This window comes from Monodon monoceros, unplaced genomic scaffold (assembly GCF_005190385.1).
Source record: "Monodon monoceros isolate NGI ecotype Baffin Bay Population unplaced genomic scaffold, NGI_Narwhal_1 Super_Scaffold_12, whole genome shotgun sequence".
NCBI lineage: Eukaryota > Metazoa > Chordata > Mammalia > Artiodactyla > Monodontidae > Monodon > Monodon monoceros.
In genome coordinates this window covers 55,831,269-55,850,270 of record NW_021703768.1, presented here as the reverse complement: position 1 = coordinate 55,850,270, position 19,002 = coordinate 55,831,269, and the positions used below count along the sequence as shown (strand labels likewise).

The 19,002-nt window shown below is 38.4% G+C and overlaps 1 protein-coding gene across 3 annotated transcripts in view; it reads right to left on the bottom strand.

The window, feature by feature from the left end:
- The window catches only part of CDK7 (cyclin dependent kinase 7), a 29,924-nt gene extending 12,223 nt beyond the window's left edge, over positions 1 to 17,701 (bottom strand). The window contains exons 1-8 of one of the 3 annotated variants that reach the window (XM_029218122.1): positions 17,515 to 17,701; positions 17,097 to 17,156; positions 11,393 to 11,426; positions 10,417 to 10,484; positions 9,617 to 9,685; positions 7,571 to 7,681; positions 6,208 to 6,326; positions 4,491 to 4,590 (exon numbers count right to left, since the gene is read on the bottom strand). In XM_029218122.1, coding sequence (XP_029073955.1) covers positions 4,491 to 4,590; positions 6,208 to 6,326; positions 7,571 to 7,681; positions 9,617 to 9,685; positions 10,417 to 10,484; positions 11,393 to 11,426; positions 17,097 to 17,156; positions 17,515 to 17,580 — 627 coding nt within the window. In that variant the 5' untranslated portion in view covers positions 17,581 to 17,701. The remainder of the gene's footprint in view (positions 1 to 4,490; positions 4,591 to 6,207; positions 6,327 to 7,570; positions 7,682 to 9,616; positions 9,686 to 10,416; positions 10,485 to 11,392; positions 11,427 to 17,096; positions 17,157 to 17,514) is intronic. The other 2 variants (XM_029218121.1, XM_029218123.1) reach the window with 2 other exon arrangements.
- Between the last annotated feature and the right edge of the window lie 1,301 nt (positions 17,702 to 19,002).

Here is a 19,002-nt window from a genome sequence, read left to right as displayed (position 1 = left end):
TGAAAGAGTTCTTTAGCTTACTTTTCTACTATTTTTGTTTGCTTTTAGTTATCCTTTTTGAAAAATTTCAAGTATACTTTATTCTTTGATTGTTCCTTTAGTAAAAGAGCATCATGTTCTTGTTTTATGTATGCAGTATATTCTCTCAGTTCTCTGAAGATTTGGTGCAGGTGGGGAGGCGAGGATGAATTTTCTTCTGCTACCTGATAGTTTCTATTTTTTCCAAGTTTCTTTTTTAGTTTGTTTCAGTATGTCATTCATGTTGGAGGCTTTCATCAAATACCTGATGATCCTTGCCAATTATCTGGTTATCCTTACATGTTGGAAGCAGTCATTAAATACCTGAAAATCCTTGATAACTATCTGGTGATCACTGGCTAACCATTCATATTTAAAGGTAAGGTACTAAAAAAGCTGATTCAAAGCATTCTATCTATGAAAAGAGCTTGTTAACTCATGGCCTTTATCTAGAAAGATTGGACAGGTAGCTTAATGCCAGTTACCTACGGGTCTATTCTCTGGGACTGTTCAGTTCTTCCAGTGAAGGATCCTCTAATCTTTTACCTGAGTTAAAATGAGTTTTACACTGGCTGCCAGGGTTCTGGGAGCTGAACAGGGAAATAAGTTGGAGGTTTTACTGTTTAGTGTGCAGACTTTCATGTAATCTGTGTGTTTTCACCCTGGCATCTCACCCCCGTCCTTCACTGTGTCTAAGGATGCCCATGTCTAGAGATTCCTCCTTCAGTTTCTTTGGAGAATAAACCTTTCCCTGGTGGAGGAATAAGTCAGGGGGAAGTATAGCTGGGGGAAGGAAAGTAACCTGGTCATGTCGGGGACCTTGTTATTAAGTGCTCAATATACAGGTTTTTCAACCAACCCTTCTGTTTTTAGTCCTGCACCTCATTATTGCCATCAATGATCACTCTCATTGCTAAGCAACTCCAGGATTCTGTGTGCCAAACAAAATTTGCGTTCAGTTGGTATCCGTTTCTGAAGACTTTTAGCCTTCTTCATTTCTGGCTTCATATCCTCTGGCATAGGGTTATAGGCACCTCCTAATTTCAAACATTTATGTTTGTTTCTTTTTAGAGATAATTTCTGAGGGGGGGAGATTTTTGCCTTGCCATCTTAAAAATCCTCAAGATATAATTATCACTTTATTTTAAAATGTCTTCATTGTATTAAGCATCAATGCAACGTTGACTAAAAAAATCCACTGTCTGGGACTTCCCTGGTGGTCCAGTGGTAAAGAATCTGCCTTACAATGCAGCGGACGCTGGTTCGATGCCTGGTCAGGGAACTAAGATCCCACATGCTGCAGGGAAACTAAGCCCACGTGCCGCAACTACTGAGCTTGCATGCCTCAAGTAGAGAGCCCGCATGCAGCAAACTACAGAGTCCATGCACTCTGGAACCCATGTGCCACAACGACAGAGCCCACGCACCCTGAAGCCTGTGCGCTACGACTAGAGAAGAGAAAACCCTCATGCCACAACTAGAGAGAAGCCTGCACGCCACAATGAGAGATCCCACACGCCTCAACGAAGATCCCGCATGCCGCAACTAAGACCCAACACAGCCAAAAATAAATAAAATAAATAAATAATAAATAAATCTTTTTTTTTAATGATTTGGCCTCCCAAGTCCTAGTCAGTATTTTTATATTTATTTGTTTGTTTGTTTATTTATTTTTGACTGCATTGGGTCTTGGTTGCTGCGCACAGGCTTTCTCTAGTTGCAGTGAGCAGGGGCCACTCTTCTTTGCAGTGCGCGGGCCGCTCATTGCGGCAGCTTCTCTTGTTGTGGAGCATGGGCTCTAGGCGCGTGGGCTCAGTAGTTGTGGTTCGCAGGCTCTAGAGCGCAGGCTCGGTAGTTGTGGTGCACTGGCTTAGCTGCTCTGCAGCACGTAGGATCTTCCCAGACCAGGGCTCGAACCCGTGTCCCCTGCATTGGCAGGCAGATTCTCAACCACTGTGCCACCAAGGAAGCCCTTTATTGTTCTTTTATCCTGTTCTATAACAGCTTCTTAGAGGACACCAGAATTTAACCAATACAATTGTGACTAAGCATATGAATGAAAACTTTTCAGTTTTAGGAAAAAGAGTCCAATTAATCCTAAGAGGAAGAGAAGTACTGAGTTCAACAGTACAGGAACGCAAGAGGGACTTCCCTCTGGTTCTTTTCAGTAGGACTCCACTCATGACTTCTCTTTTAAAATTGTGTTGAGATTCATCTTTTTAAGAACAATGACATTGTAGAAATTTATTTTTTCTTTCTCAGGTCTTTACAGAGAGGCAGGGATCACAAACCAAATATCAGAAAATCAGCAAGTTTTTTTATGCAATAGGCATGAACAATAACATTCTTGAACATCTGATATCCTATAGCCTCTAACATCCATGTGCATCCAGAAGCCTATGCAAAAACTGATGGAAGCTCTGTTCTGAGCTGATACAGCCAAACTGAAGTGTTGGAATGTCAAGGGGCTGAAGATCAACCACAGGCCAAGCCATTAGCTCTGGATCCTCACCATCTGGATGAAGTAAGAGTATGGCAGGCAGCTGCTGGTTGATCAAATTTTTGTATCACCACATCATCTCTAGGGAATGCTCTAATGCAGGCCAGTAGGATGCCCAGTGACCTTCCTATAAAGCATAAAATGTCTCCCCCAAACTACTTCTTATTTACAAACTAAAATGGTTATCTTTGAAACTATCTAGACCAGATAGTGGCATTTGCTCAGTAGGTAATATCCAAGTTTAGATTTTCTATTAATCACTATGTCTCATAACATGATTAAGAAAAAAGAACATAAACAGATCATAAATTAAAAAGTAGATTTGTGTTATTCAGTGACATAATACTCCACTAGTATAAATATTTCTCAATTCCTTTTCAGAGGTCCAGAATGCAGACCAATTTGCTTCTAAAATGTTTTAAACTATATAGACTACTTTGGTTGGATATAGGATTACTTATTATTGCTCCTGTTTTCTAGTTATTAAACCTTCTATAAAATTTATATAGAAAAAACACTTTAAAGAAGTTAAACGCTTATATTAGCAAATCTTCTGAATTACCCTGGCTTTCAACTATTATCTATTTGGACTGCAGAATCTCACCACAGATTTAGAACTGTGTGGACAGCATTTCCAAGGATATTTTCAAATGAGTACAGAGACAGTTTAAAACAGGAAACACTTTTAATTGTGCTGGAAAAATATATGGCAAAATGGTACAGTTCTTCACCAAATAGGGCTGCCTGTCAACTCCTTCATAACCTTAATAATAATTCCAGCAATGATGCCAATGGTTAGCAAGACTCCAACTATGACTTCAACCAGGTCCACCATTTCTAACCCATTTATTCTCAACTGCTATCTCTCTCTCCTTACTTTCTAAATGGAATGATCAGTCATAACACTAGGGGCTATGGAATTCCGTTTCTGTTTCGGTCATGAATGAACTGGGCTTTTGAGAGTTAACAGATTCTCAAATGTACCCTTCCAGTAAACTCTGTTTTTGTGAGTAGCATAGTTGTCACACCAGGTGACTAAGAGGACCCATTACTACAGGGATTACTTATGTCATCTTCAAGCCTAAATGTGAGGGTTTCTTCTACCAGCATTCAGAAGGGTGAGCATCTCAAAATGATGCATAGAACTCACACTAAACTAAAAAAGACATTTAAGAAGGTATCTTCTCTCTGGCGTACAGAAGCTATGTTCTGTGTTCAAGGAAATAAATAGCTGTATTTTTGTGTTTTGGGTTCACATTTCATTAAATACACATGGCTTGAGGAGAGGGGGAGTAGAGGCTGGAATCTGGAATGTAAGAAGGAAAAACACTCAGCCTCAGTGTGATTTCCCAATACTCCTCTGCCTTCATCATTGAGAAGGGCTAAACTAAACTTCATAGCTAAAGAAAACTTACCAAGTTGGCATCTTTCTCTACAGTGAGGGAAGGGAGAGGATGTTTCATTGTAAGATGGTCTCAGTTTGAGAAATGCTATAGGACCACCATGTCTGCTCTGCTTGAACAGAACTAAAATGCTCCTCTCACACAATATTTAAAGTTATGCAGAGTTGCATCTGCAGTGGTTGGTATTACGTATCTCTTAAAGTGTACCTTTAAACAGCCCAAACAAAAAAGTACCAGAAGTACGTAAGTTTATCCTAACACTTTTAGTTACTGTAGAGACAGTACCATATTACAGCCCAATGAGTTTTATTAGAGTTACATTTCAGAACACAGAATGATCTATAATAAAACCTTTATTGTCCTAAGTGGGAGATCTCATCTCGCATTAGCATTAATAAAAAGGTTGTACTTGGCTGAGGTGTTTTTTTTTATTAACCTGTTTGTTGGTTTTTTGTTTCAAGGATGGTACTCCTCTCTGGGAATTACTTCTGGGAAGATAATTATTACACAAATTATAAAAACAAATTCCTATAACAATACTGAAGTGTGTACATCAATTCCAGACTTACCCTTAGGAGCAACTCTGCTAATATACAGCCAACAGCCCACATGTCCACACCTACACCATACATTCTAGCTCCAAATAGTAGCTCAGGGGCCCGATACCACCTGAAGAACAAAAAGAAATACTGTCATTTTAGGATGGAATTAAAGTATTTCTTAGAGAAAATTCCTCAGCAAAACATCATCTACTGATGAAATGCACTTTTATGGATATATTAACTCAAGAAAAATTGGCTATAAAACCAACAAGTTCCATATTACTGCCAGGAAATTACATACACCCTTAGTCCATTCACTCTCCCACTTTGAGATGAGTAACACTTTCTTTCTCCAGGAACCCTCAACACCATCCTTCCTCTCAGCTGATGACCTTACTTCCTACTTCACTGAAATAATGCAAGTAATGAAAAAAAATTTCTACAGACTCACCTTCAGTCATTTGTATTCTCACAATCCGCCTTCCCATCCATAACTACAGATGAACTATCCATGATTGTTTTTAAAGTCAATCCCTCAACTTGGGCACTGACACCCCACTCTCCTGCCTATTTTCAAGGATATTGCTCCTCCAATTCTCTCCTCTTTCTCCTACATCAACTTTTTGTTCTTACTAGATTTTTAACATCAATGTCAAACATACCATTATTTTTTCTAGCCTTAAAAAATAAACTAAAATATAAAGAAACAAAAACTTCTTTGGACCCCACTTCCCCTAACAGTTACCCCTCATCCTCTGGTTGTCTGTTCTTACTGTCTCCATTTCCTCTTCTCTCATCCTCTTAAACCCGTTTCAGTCAGGCTTTCATCCCACCACTCCACCAAAATTGCTCTTGTCGAGGTTATCTAAATTGTTAATTCTCAGTCCTCACGTTAATTTGACCTACTAGTAGCATTTGATTTGCAAGAAGAGAAAGTATGAGAAACGAGTAGATGAAAACCAGTGGCACACAATACTCATGTATGTGGGTCCCTGTTTTCCTGAGTCCCCAGTGTTCCTGAATGATGGGCTTAATCTTTCCAGAAATTACATGAACAACTACTTATATCCCTTACTTTTTACTCAGGGCTCAGGTGACTGACACTCAGTGAGATCTGGAGGAAGGTGACAAAGTAATTTAAAAGGATAGAGAATCTGATGACTTCTCAGGTCCTTACGAGAGTCAGAGAAATTAACAAATGTCATCCTGACAAGATAAAATCTACCATCCTTATCTATTTAATGTGATTTTTAGTTTTTATACACAAAAAGTATGAACAGAAAGTGGAAGCAACTAATAATATGCAAAACCCAAATATAAATGCACTGCTTTGTTTAGAGAATTTTCATTCACACTGAATGATATAAAATGTGGAACCAAGACTGACCAATAAAATAAACACAGGCCCCCCAAATCACATGCTTATGTACAAGAACAGGCACTACAGTTCCAACCTACCTAACTAAACTGTATAAGAAGTATAAATTAGTCCCCAAAATAACTTGGTAAGTCTCTGAGGACTGAGTTAAATTCAACTCCGTTTGAAAGAAGGGCTGTATATTTTTTTCACTGTGGTAAGGTATACACAATATAAAAAAGGGCTATATTTTTAATAAAATACCAATAGTAATCCCTGAACTCTGCCAAAATTTCAGAGAAGACAAATGATGCTCATCTGTGTAATCACAATCATTTGTGTATATCCTACACAATATAAGGTTTCAGTTAGTTAAGGAATCCTTACCTGGTTACAACCTGATGTGTATAAGCTCTATTGGGGCTCCCAAATGATTTGGCCAGGCCAAAATCTGCCAGTTTTAGAACTCCATTTTCATCTAGCAACAAGTTGTTTGGTTTTAGGTCCTATATAACAGAGGTTTTAAACAAACAAGTAAGCAGGGTGGAGAAGAATATCACAACGATACATTTAGTTGGCTTAAATTTAAACTTAGCAGAAATGGGGTAACACCCCAAATCTAAACAACCACCAATATTATTTTTATTGACATAAAATCCTACAAAGCAAAATAAGATTGGCCATATTACTTAGTGAGACATTGGGTCAAGGTACTTAATTTCACGAACTTCAATTTACCTACTTCACAGGTTTGCTGTGAGGATTAAATTTAATATTTCCTGTAAAAGCCCTAGTGTAGTGACTGGCTTGTAGTAAGCACTCAATAGATAGCTGCTGCTATTTAATTTAGTGACAATATATATGGGGAATTCCCTGGCGGTTCAGAGGTTAGGGACTCTGCACTCTCACTGCTGAGGGCCCGAGTTCAATCCCTGGTCGGGGAACTAAGATCCCACAAGCCACGAGGCCAAAAACAAAACAAAAACAAAGAAACAAAAAACCCCCCACTATATATGAACTTCAGTAAATAAAAATATTAGGCACTTATAAGGGTGAGGAATACAGTCTTCACAATCTATGCTAAAAATATATTAGCAATAACCTAAAAGAGATTCCAAGTGTAAGTATGAGAATTACTAACTATAACTTACTTATTTTTAGCTATTTCATCTAAATAGGGTGCCTAAGAACATCTACCTATCTAAATTATCAGCCTTGTTCTAGTAGCTGAATGCTCCTAACAATGGCTCAGCCATTTCAGAAATTTTATTTCATTATTTCCTAGAATTTTAGAGCTACTAGAAATATTTTTCCAAAGGTATTTTTGCATTGCATAATTTAATCCAGACTCCCACTGTTTTTGGTTTTGTTTATTTTTTTCCCATTACAACAGTACAGCACAAAGAACACTGGACTTCAAGCCAAAATGTCTAGGTTCTAATACTATTGTCAATTTTCAGCTGCTGACCTTGAAAAAAAATACGTAACTTTGGTCAGCAACTTAGCTCTTCAACTATGAAAAACATGAAGGACTAGGTCTCTTCCATTTCTAAGTTTCATATAGTAATTCAGAGTCCTCACAGCACCACGTAGTGGAACTGAAGGGAGCACACAGAGGAAGAAGGTTGGATAAAATGGCCCAGCTCTATTTTGTAACAATTTACATACTCAGACCTTTTGTGTAATAAATTGGCTACATAAAGTCTGACTACAACATGAAGAAGCAACAATATTTGGTTAAAAACCTTACCCTATGTAGAATCCAGTGTTGATGTAAATATTCCAATCCTTGAAGAGTCATCAACATGTAGGCTTTGATGTGTGATGGAGTCAGCACAAGACTGTTATCTTTTATTATAACCTGTAAAGCAGGCATACAATATACAGGTAAGCTTTATTATTCCAAATGGACTCTACTATATAAAATCATTTACAGACATAAAGTGGATTTATTCATAGAGGAGAATCTCAAGAGAGCTTGCCTAACTCTCCTTAGGAAGTACTGTCAGAACCTCCAATTATATGGTTAGGGAAAGTATCTTTGGTTTGGAAAGAAAGCAGTGCTTTATGTCCTACTGCTTTGTTTTTAGGCATCCATGTAGCAAACATCTGTTGTTTTCACTTGCCCCCAGATACATAGCCCCTTCTGACAAGAGCATTCAACACTCCATCTGTTTCCAGCTTAGTCCACGTGGTTAAAACAGGACTGTGCACTACCTGTAGACTTCAGAGGTAGACACAACGACCCAGGCATGGTCAGTCACCACACTGCAGCCTGCTTTCCAGACTAGCTCAGGGATGGATATGTGAGCCAAGCCAAGGCAAATATTGGTGCTAGAATCAAAGGGAACAAAGCACTTTCTTTCCTCAGGGATTATTAAACTCTAAGGACAGAAGCCTGCAAGTGCCTGAGCCACTATATTGAGAAATTCTACCCATGAACAAGGCAACAGAGAGAAAACACTGAGTTAAAGTGAAAGACTGTGTTACATTAGCATTATTTGTGAACTATGCCTCAAGTCAGTCAGTTTATTCCTAGACTTTTCGTTATATGAGATAAAAATTCACATTTTCTTTTTTTTAAAATAGGTAAAATATACGCTTTTAATCTCACAGTTCTATGAATTTCAACAAACACATGCAGTTGTGTAACCACTACCATAATCAAGACATAGTTTCATAACCCCCTAAACTCTCCCCAGGCCACTCTCTACTCAATCCTCCCCTCGATTCCCTACCCAGGCAACCACTGACCTGATTTTTGTTCCTTTAATTTTGCCTTTTCCAAAAAATCATACATGGAATAATATAATATCAATAGCTTTTTTTTTTTTCGCGGTACGTGGGCCTCTCACTGTGGTGGCCTCTCCCGTTGCGGAGCACAGGCTCTGGACACACAGGCTCAGCGGCCGTAGCTCACGGGCCCAGCCGCTCCACGGCATGCGGGATCCTCCCGGACTGGGGCACGAACCTGTGTCCCCTGCATCGGCAGGCGGACTCTCAACCACTGCGCCACCAGGGAAGCCCAATATCAATAGCTTTTTGAGCCTGGCTTCTTTTGTTTAGTATAATGTATTTGAGATTCACCTATACTGTTTCATATGTTAGTAGTTTGTTTCTTTTTATTCTCAAATAGTATTCCACTTTATGATTACACATTCACTTAATGAAAGCTATTTGGGTTGTTTCCAGTTTGGGTAGTGACAAATAAAGCTAAACATCTGTGTAGTCATATGTTTTTGTTTCTCTTGGATAAATAAATACGTAGAGGCAGTATTTACTAGATTGTACCTTAAGTGTATATTTAATTGTATAAGAAACTGCCTAACTGTTTTCCAAAGTGGCTGCATCACTTTGCATTCTCATCAGCAGTGTATGAGAATTCCACTTGTTCCACATCCTTGGAATGTCCATTACTGAGATGCAATTAATATTAATGAAAAGTATAAAATTTTATTTTTCTCAAAAAGAAACCTGGCTTTCAAAAGGATATTCTGTGATAATATCACAAAGAAGTTCCAAATCCTCCGAAGCCAAACACTCATTTTTCGAAAAAGGAATGTCAATAAGGTATTGGGAACTTGGTAGACACAATGCTATTGAAATCCAACTCTTGTATTTAACCCTGGGAATATGGCTAAATGATTCAGAAGATCTTTGACTTGAGAACACATCTAGATTTCAACAAAATTAAGCATTCTTTTGACTGCCAGTATCTTCAAAGGTAGAAAATAAATATTTAGATTCTCTTTTGATAAATAGAGAAAAAAAATTCCTCCAGATATTTTAATCTTACCTCTAGGTCAGTTTCCATAAAATCAAAGACAAGGCTAATATTAGATTTATGTCCAAAAGCATCAAGGAGCTACAAAGCAAAATTTTAAAAAAATCAACATGTGATTCTCTATTAAACACTTGACAGTAATTTTTAAAAACTTAAACAAGCATTTGGATTGTTGATAATTCTCTGTAAAGTTTAAATAATTTTATTAAATTTAATATTTATCTTTTTTTTGGCTAGGAATTAGTACTTTGAAGCACAGGATACTAAACCTTACTATTAAAAACAAAATCACTAAATACTTAACCTCTCCCTCCAAATTTTGGAGTTATAATAAAGATATGAATTAATGAAAACCTCATTTAAGTCTCCAATTTAGAAAAATTCCCAAACTTGGTACTTAAGAACATCCTACAAATAGCATTAGCAGCTATCATTCATTGAATGAGCGTGTTCTCTATGCCAGGCACTATCCCAGGTACTTTACGTGTATTCAGTCTCATAACAACGCTATGAGGTAGGGACTATGGCACAGAGTTCAAGGGAATTTGCTAAAGGTCTTACACATGCTAGAGCTCTCTAGGCTTCAAAATGATCTCTGAGAAAATCAGCCTGTACGCCAATATTTAATTTATTTCATCAGTTGTATAGTTTTTAAGACACTGCCTACAAGAACAATTAGGATAGAAAATAAATTTCAGCCTTTTTGCAAGGCTCATCTAGAACAACTTATCTTGCTGAGCCTTCAATCAACATCTACCACATTCAGGAAAGGCAGGGTCCCAAATCCCAGAAACAACTTAGATCATACTCACACCAATTATATTTGGATGACTTAGCTCCTGTAATAATTTTATCTCTCTTAAAGCTGTTCTATTTATACCTACACAAAAAGGCAAAGAAAAAAGTGAAAAATAATTCTGAAATCTCAAACCTTCTTGTCAATGTATTTTTTGGGAAAGGTCAGTCTGATGAAATAGCGATGACTATTCCTCAGGAAAAAAATAACAATTTTTATGACATATCTGTTTCCATTTTATATTGCTTTATTTTTAAAATAGCTTAGCACAGACTATGATAAATGGTGAAAAAAGTATTCACTTTATCTGTGAGATATCAGATCTGAAGACTGCTGGAACAACATGTACACAAGTGTGTAGCATATAGGTGAGAAGTTAATGGCTCCCTTCTCTTGCCTTATGAGTATCAGTGGCAGATTCTTTAAGCTAACAGCAAACTAGTGATTAGATACCATTTTGCCCAATGTGAAGGATGGAACTCAACATTTAAAATAAAATCTGGTACTAGTTATTACAGAGATGATGGATCCTTTACATAGGAACTATTTCTTGATGACTAAGTAGGACTTAGCACTCTAGCAAATAAGGCTTTGGAAGAAGGGGTAAAAAAAAATCTTTCCCCTCCATACATTTATTCTATAGTAAGCTTTGTATACTTCCATGAATCCTGAATTTTCAAAGTAATCAGAAGCTCAGAAGAAGAAACAATGGCTTGTAACAACACCTAAAGCAGTAACGAAGACAGGAAGACAAGTCACTAATAACCTTGCTGTCTTCCATCTACTTAGGTGACTTGAATATTCTTCTGAACACCCAAGTGGCGAAAATCACAAATATCCTATCTCTATCCTGAGTCTATCTTTACTCTTCTGGGACCCTGCAATAACTCTATCCAGAACCACTGTTAACTTTAATTAATACTTTGTTCTCTTCCTCACTGAGAATAAGAACCTTTCCTGTTCTGTCAGATTACATGAAATAACTTACTCACCATCTTTAGCTTCTGATCTATGTCCAAGTTTGATCTGGCAGAGGAAAAAACAAACACATTAGAAATATGTTAAATTATTTAGACCAATGCATATATATAAACACTTCAAGGACTTTGCTGGTGGCGCAGTGCTTAAGAATCCACCTGCCAATGCAGGGTACATGGGTTTGAGCCCTGTTTCAGGAAGATCCCACATGCCGTGGAGCAACTAAGCCCGTGTGCCAGAACTATTGAGCCTGTGCTCTAGAGCCTGCGAACCACAACTACTGAGCCCGAGTGCCACAACTACTGAAGCCCGCACACCCAGAGCCCGTGCTCCGCGACAAAAGAAGCCACCGCAATGAGAAGCCCACGTACCACAACAAAGAGTAGCCCCCGCTTGCCACAACTAGAGAAAGCCCCCCGCGCAGCAACAAAGACCCAAAGCAGCCAAAAATAAATTAATTAAAATTTTTAAAAATTCTTAAAAAAAAACTTATAGCAAAAATATGTAGCAACTCATATGTAGCTAGTATTAGTAGGCAAGAAGGGAGTGGGAATCATGAATCAGAAAGGCAAAATTAACAACAGAAGAAAGGATCAAGTACCTATCATTCCTTTCCCCTTAAGTTTTGAATTACACATCTTTGTTAGATTAAATGAGGAACAAATAATTAAACGCATAGAGGCTAATAAACAAAAGGAGCACTTCAAGTTAGACTACTTCGGAGGAAATGCGTAACACACAAAATAAGATGCTTAATGTGTCCAACAATATGCTCCCAGGGACCACATTTTCCAAAAAGAAAAATTACAAATTGCGACGGATATAGAAAATGGTTAAACTGTTGTTACTGTGAATAAGCACATCAAACTGCATTAACAGGTTCAGTCTTAACACAAAACCAAGTACCAGGTTAAAGAACAAGAGCTAACTACTTTATACAATGACAATGTAACCAAGAATACAAAAAAAAAAAATCCTACTCCAGAAAATCAACTATTCTACTTTAAAAAATATCCCCCACCTATATAATACAAATAGAACTTTTAATTTAAAGGTAGGCTATTTATTATAGCACCAAAAAATATAAGGCACTTAGGAATAATGCCAACAAGAGATGTATGAAGCTTTCCACGAACACTATAAAGCACTCTTAAAATATGCCTAAGAAATGAGATCAGAATAAATATAGATAGCATGTTCATGGATAGGAAGACTCAATATCATAAATACGTCAAATATGTCAATTCTCTTTAATGGAACTAAATGTAAAGTACAAGAGCATTTTTCAAGGACATTGACAAATGGATTCTAAACTTTACATGGAAAAGTAAAGAGCTAAGAACAGATCATTTAAAACATGATTACATTTTCTAAACATAATAAAAAATAGACTAGTTTCATGAAGCCATCTACTTCATCACCCAGATTCAATAATTACCAATATTTTGCCATACTTACTTCATTCATTCATCCTCTCCTTTTTGTTGGCTACAATAGACACTTTTTCAAGTCCCAGACTTCATGTTATTTCATCCCTATATACTTTAAGTAGGCACCTCTAAAATGTGGACATTTTCTTACATAACTATAATGCCATTCTCATACCTAACAAAATTAATAATAATGCCAGAGTAGCATATAATAACTAGTTCATATTCAAATTCTCCTGATCTGTTTCAAATTTCTCAACTGACCCATAGAGTAAGCCAAGATAATTTTGAAGAAAAATAGCTATGTGGGACTTACCAGACTTCAAGACTTTATAAGGCAATAGTAATTATAGGCTTATTGTATTGGAGCAGGGATGGGGGGAAAAAAAAGTCAACCAGTAAAAAAGAATAGTGTGCCCAGAAACAGATCCAAGTAGAAACTGGAACTTGGCATTACAACTCACCAGGAAAAGGACATACTATCAATAGTGTTGAGAGAGCTGGGGAAAAAATACTGGATCCCCATACTACACAACAAAGAAAATTTAATTCCAAATGGAATGAAGACCTAAATGTGAAAAGTAATACTTTAAAATTTTTAGACGAAAATATAGTAGAATTCTTTATAACCTGGAGGTAAGGAAGCACACAAAAAAGGGAACCAATAAAGGAAAAACATGGACAAATTTAACCAGATTAAAATTTTAAATATCTGTGCCTCAAAACATACCATAAATCAACTAAAAGTCCAGCCAAAGACTGGGAGATGATGATGGAAAAAATTTTTACATACTGAAGTATGGAGAAGTCATTCTGGCTTATACATGATTTAACAAACTTTTTGCTAACTAGAACAGCCTGTTTTGTGGTCTATCAAACACACATTGTACATCTGCTTTTACCCATTGAAAAAAAAAGGGTGCATTGTCCCCGAAGTAAAGAATGTCCATTTTGAAGACAGGGATAAATGCCTCCCTTCCAGGGACTTCAGTAGTAGTACTCCTTTGATGATAAGGCTCCCTTCCCGGGAGCCATGGCCATACTGACTCACTGTGTACTCGGTGACCTGTCTTCGGCTGATCTGTCTTTTTTTTTCTTTTTTCGAAACTTGGAAGGAATGTACCCCTGTCATGCTTGATGTTTTCTGTTCTGACAAGATATACATTATGCTGAAAACCATACTTCTTCAGAACAGTTCCTCAGAGCTACCTGACAGACTGTCTTCTGGGCTATAATCCTCAGTTTGGCTTGAATACTCCTCTTCTATTCTTATTACAGATTGGTAATTTATTGTTTACAGCAACGAGGGTATCTCCAGTGCAAATTTCTGATAAAGGATCGGTATCCACAATATATAAGAAATTCCCCACCAAATCAACAGGAAAGAAAAAAATGTAAGCAACCTAACAGAAAAAGTCTAAAAAGCCAATAAATCTAGGAAAAGATGATCAACCTCACTGGTAATCAGAGAAGTATTAATTGAAAAAACAACCATATACCATTTTCGATCCATCTAATTGACAACTGTTATAAAGTCTGACAATACAAAGCTGGTGAGAATGTGGTGGGAGGTTAAACTGATCCCACCATTTTGGAGAGCAATTTGACAACATATGGTGACATTGCTGCGTATTCTCTATGCAGCAACAATTCATAATTGGTTTCAACTAAAGATACATTCTCTAGAGAAACTCACATATGTGTAAGAATGTCTGTAGAAGGACTGTATAAAAGTAAAACATTTAAAAAAAACCAGCTTAAATGTTTATCAACAAGAGTTTGGATAGACCAATTCTAGTGTAGCCACATAACTGAATCTAATCACTGATGAGCATGAATAAACCAGATCCACATGTATCCATCTGGAAGATTCCAGAAATAATACTGATTCAGAAAAACAAGTTGCAGAAGAATATTGCGTGCGCACGTGCCTGTGTGTGTGTGTGTGTGTGTGTGTGTGTGTGTGTAGGGAGAGAAAGAGTTTAGAAGTATGCAACACTATATATTGTTGAGCTACATAAAACAAATACTGAAAAATGAAAAAGGCTCCAAAAGGCTACCATAGGGGACTGGTTAAATAAATTGGGAAACATAAATTCAATACAATTGTTTAAAAAGGATAAGGTAGATTAATGATGTCTTAAAAGTCCGAAATACAATAGGCAAAAGAATACAGAATACATAGCTTATTATCCCTTTTTTTGTAAAATTAAACATGTCAGTAAATGAGTGGGAGTAGAAATTGAGTGTTGGGAAAGGAAGGTGCACAAGCACCACATCTCCAATGTTTACAGTAGGAAGTATAGAAAATGTCTAAAACTAGGGAAAGAGACCACTCAAGAAATAATGATAAGCATACTATCTAAAGAAATGGATGTAAATAGCAGAGAAAACAGTTTTGGAGTTGAAAGTGATTGCTCCAAGGAGTGAAAACCAGGGGTAGAGGAGACAGGCATGCTTGGTCTAGTAACTGACTTTTTTTTAAAAAATATTTTGAGAAATAACTGGTTTAGTACAAGGAGAAATATTTCTGCTTTTTTTTTTTAGGTACAGTTTATGTATACTATTATATAAGTTTCATATGTATAACATAACGATTCACAATTTTCAAAGGTTATATATTCATTTATATAACTGTTATATTCCATAAAACCACAAAGATGTACTGTTTGAAATAAAAATTAAATGTAAAAGAATATTCCATTATGAGTCACTTTCAAGGGGTACAAGTCTATCACTGAGAAATAGGATGAATTCTAAATCCTAGTTTATGATAAAAGTAAGCAAACAAGAAAACCCACTAGGATTTTCAGAAAACCACAGAATTCAATGAGATTATACCAATTTGAAGAGACTATATCAGTCAAGTCAATACATTTTTAATGAGTGTCTGCAAATGTACCAGACACAGTCCTAAATATAATTCAAGTGGTAGTAAACAGAAAATAAACTCATAGGTAAAAGACTTTAGATTTTGATAAACGCTATGAAATAATAATAGAGAAATATGCAAAGAACACCAGGTAAGAAGGGAGGCACACCTGTTTTAGCTAGAATGACCAGCAAAGGCGTGTATATACAGGAGATATTTGACTGAGATCTAAATGATAAGGAATCAGTCATGATTCCTGATTACATGATTACTCAAGTTTTAGAGTAAAAATATACTAACCAGAAGGCAGAGCAGCAAATGCAATGATACCGGGACTGGGATGAATTTAATGTATTCAAGGGACAGAAAGGTCAGTATGGCTAGAATAAAGTGAACCAGGGGTAGAATCAGAAAAATAACTTTAGAAAGAATTAACAAAGTTAAGGGTTTCACAAGGGATTAGCTATGGCATTGGTTTATAGAACATAAACTAGAAAAGGAGATGAGACACGTCAGAAAAAGTAAAAAAGATAACAATGGCAGGAATGATTGTGGAAAGGAAGAGTGGGAAGCAGGTGTTAAGAGTATGACAGGGATATGTTTCAAAGGAATTAGGGATTTTCAAGGAGAAAGATTCAAAGCAGCAACAGGAATAATAAGGAAGGTGGTTACCTAAGCCACCAACAGGCCTGAGGTGTGAAGAAACCAGCTTCTCTTGAGAAGGTTATTGATTTCCGTAGTATGGGAAAAGGCAATCAACCTGGGAGCAGGACACCTGGATCTAAAACCTGGCTCTAGCAATTACTATCTGTGACATCTTGATCTCTCTTAGCTTCAGCCACCTCAAGTGTAAAATAGAGATATGCTACCTACTTCATAGGCTCTTATGAGGATTAAATGAAAAAACGAGGGTGAAAGTATATAGTTAACTAAATACGACCGAAGTTTCTTGAATGAATGCGAGTAAAAAAGCTACTGAAACCATTAAAAAAAAAACCCGCACCACAGCAATGTCATTAATGCTGGCGAAAGCCTTTCATGGTAAAACTGTACTCAGGAAATACAGATATACAAAGTGGATGCAGGTGAGGCAGAAATAGGGACCTGGAAAGGTCAGGTGTTCTGAGGACCCAAGAGACGAGCAGTATTTGTCCCCTTTTCCAACGTCTGCGTTTATAGAACAAACATAACACACAGCTTCCTCTTCATTTCAATTTCAATGAATGCAACAAAACACAAGTTCAACCCGAGTTCCACGTTGGAACACAAGACACTAAGAAATTCTATTTTCTTTGAAAATGACCTAAGTAACTCCTCACTAGCAGAAAACGGTCAAGAGAAGTAAAACGGCCAGACACCGGCTCCCATATACACACATCTTCAAGGAGACTCAAGGAAAAACAAACTGCAACTCACTTTCTTAATGGCGACAATTTGGTTGGTGTTCTTGTCTCTGGCCTTGTAAACCGTGGCAAACTAGAGAGAAGAAGAGGAATAAAGTTAAGTTGGTGAGAATATTTTTGGTTTGTGTTTGCCTTTTTACTTTATTAGATTCGGGGAAGCAAGGAACCCAGGATTCTTGGAAAAAACTCGCGGCGGCTTAAAACGTGGTGGGGCCGTCCACGTCTCGTTCCAGTCTATTCTTCGGAGAAGGCCGCTCAAGGTCTCATGTCCAGGGTGGACAGAGGGGCCGCAGGAGGGGTCTGGGCAGCCTCCCGCAAGCAGAACGAGTAGCGTGGCCTGTCCGCTGGCTTCCACGAGAAAACCCGCGACGGTGTGAGGCGGTCCGGCGTTCCCCGCTCAGGGCCCTCCGAGCCCCGCCCGAGAATCTCACCTGTCCCTCGCCGAGGAAGTCCAGTTTTTCATAACGCTTTGCTCGCGACTTCACGTCCACAGCCATCTGTCACGCAGAGCTCGACTCCAACTGAAACGGGAGAGCTCCCAAGACAGCGAGAATTTAAAGCACCTTAAAGCCTCCCACAGCCACTTCCGCCCACTGAGTGCCGATGCTTCATTAGCTCCGCCCCCACTTCCGGGGTGGGCGGGGATGCTGTTAAGTAGGTCCGGCCAGAGCCCGCCCTAAGGGAGCGGAAAGAGGCAGGGCTGGAGGGCTCTTCTGCGTCGCACCCCGCCCTACCACGTGACCGCAGATTGTACCGGAAGCGGGGTGCTCTCGGTGGTGGCTGTGTGACCCTGTTACCGTTTTTTTTTTTTTTTTTTTTTTTTTTGTGGTACGCGGGGCCTCTCACTGTTGTGGCCTCTCCTGTTGCGGAGCACAGGCTCCGGACGCGCAGGCTCAGCGGCCATGGCTCACGGGCCCAGCCGCTCCGCGGCATGTGGGATCTTCCCGGACTGGGGCACGAACCCGCGCCCCCTACATCGGCAGGCGGACTCTCAGCCACTGCGCCACCAGGGAAGCCCCCTGTTACCGTTTTAACATAGACACTTTCTTCACTACCGAAGACGGATCAGCGCTCTGATACGACGCTCTGTGTTCAGGATTTAATAGGTGTGTATGAGTGCGGAAGGCTCGGCCTTGTCTCTGATCTCGCTCTCTAGTTTTTGCTCAAGGGTGTCCTGTCACCATGGTTACTGTGGACGCCTAAGCCGACAATTTCGGGTTACTTAAGCGAGTGCCCAGTTCTTAAGGGCTGATCAAGAGGCATTCTTAGTCCTTTATGAAGAAGCACGTCTAGGCAAAGAAGTTCCAAGTCAACTGAACAATTTTGTGCTGTGGAACAGATTTCTGGCCATCAGTTTTCTACCCTGTAAGGTGGAACTTGTAGACTACATCATAGGTGGTTGCGAGGATTAAATGAAACTTGCACAAAGTTTAGACATAGCGCTCAATGGTTAACTGTGATCAGTACCCAACTTTGATTCTCATGTTTTCATACAAATCAATTCATTTATTCAACGAATATATATTGAATGCTTACTATATGCCAGGCTCTGTTGCAGACTCTGAGAAATCAGCAGGGGAAAAACAAATATCAGTGCCTTCCAATGGGAGGAGATAATTAAAATACGCTATGATACATAGTGATAAGTGCTACAGAGATAATAAAGCTGGGAAAGGGGATAGATAGTAGGGTTTGTGATTTTAAATAGGGTGTTACCAGAAAGACATTACTGAAAAGCCACTGCAGAGTTTTGAGCAGACAAGTGATATCGGACTTAATGTTTTAAAACTCGCCCTTTGACTGTTGTGAGAGATTACACTGTAAACTTAGAGGGGCAAGGAAAACCAAGAAGGCCAGTTAAAGAATTATTGCAGGAATCCAGATGGTTGTATTGAGGGTACCAGTTTGGCTTCTAGCCA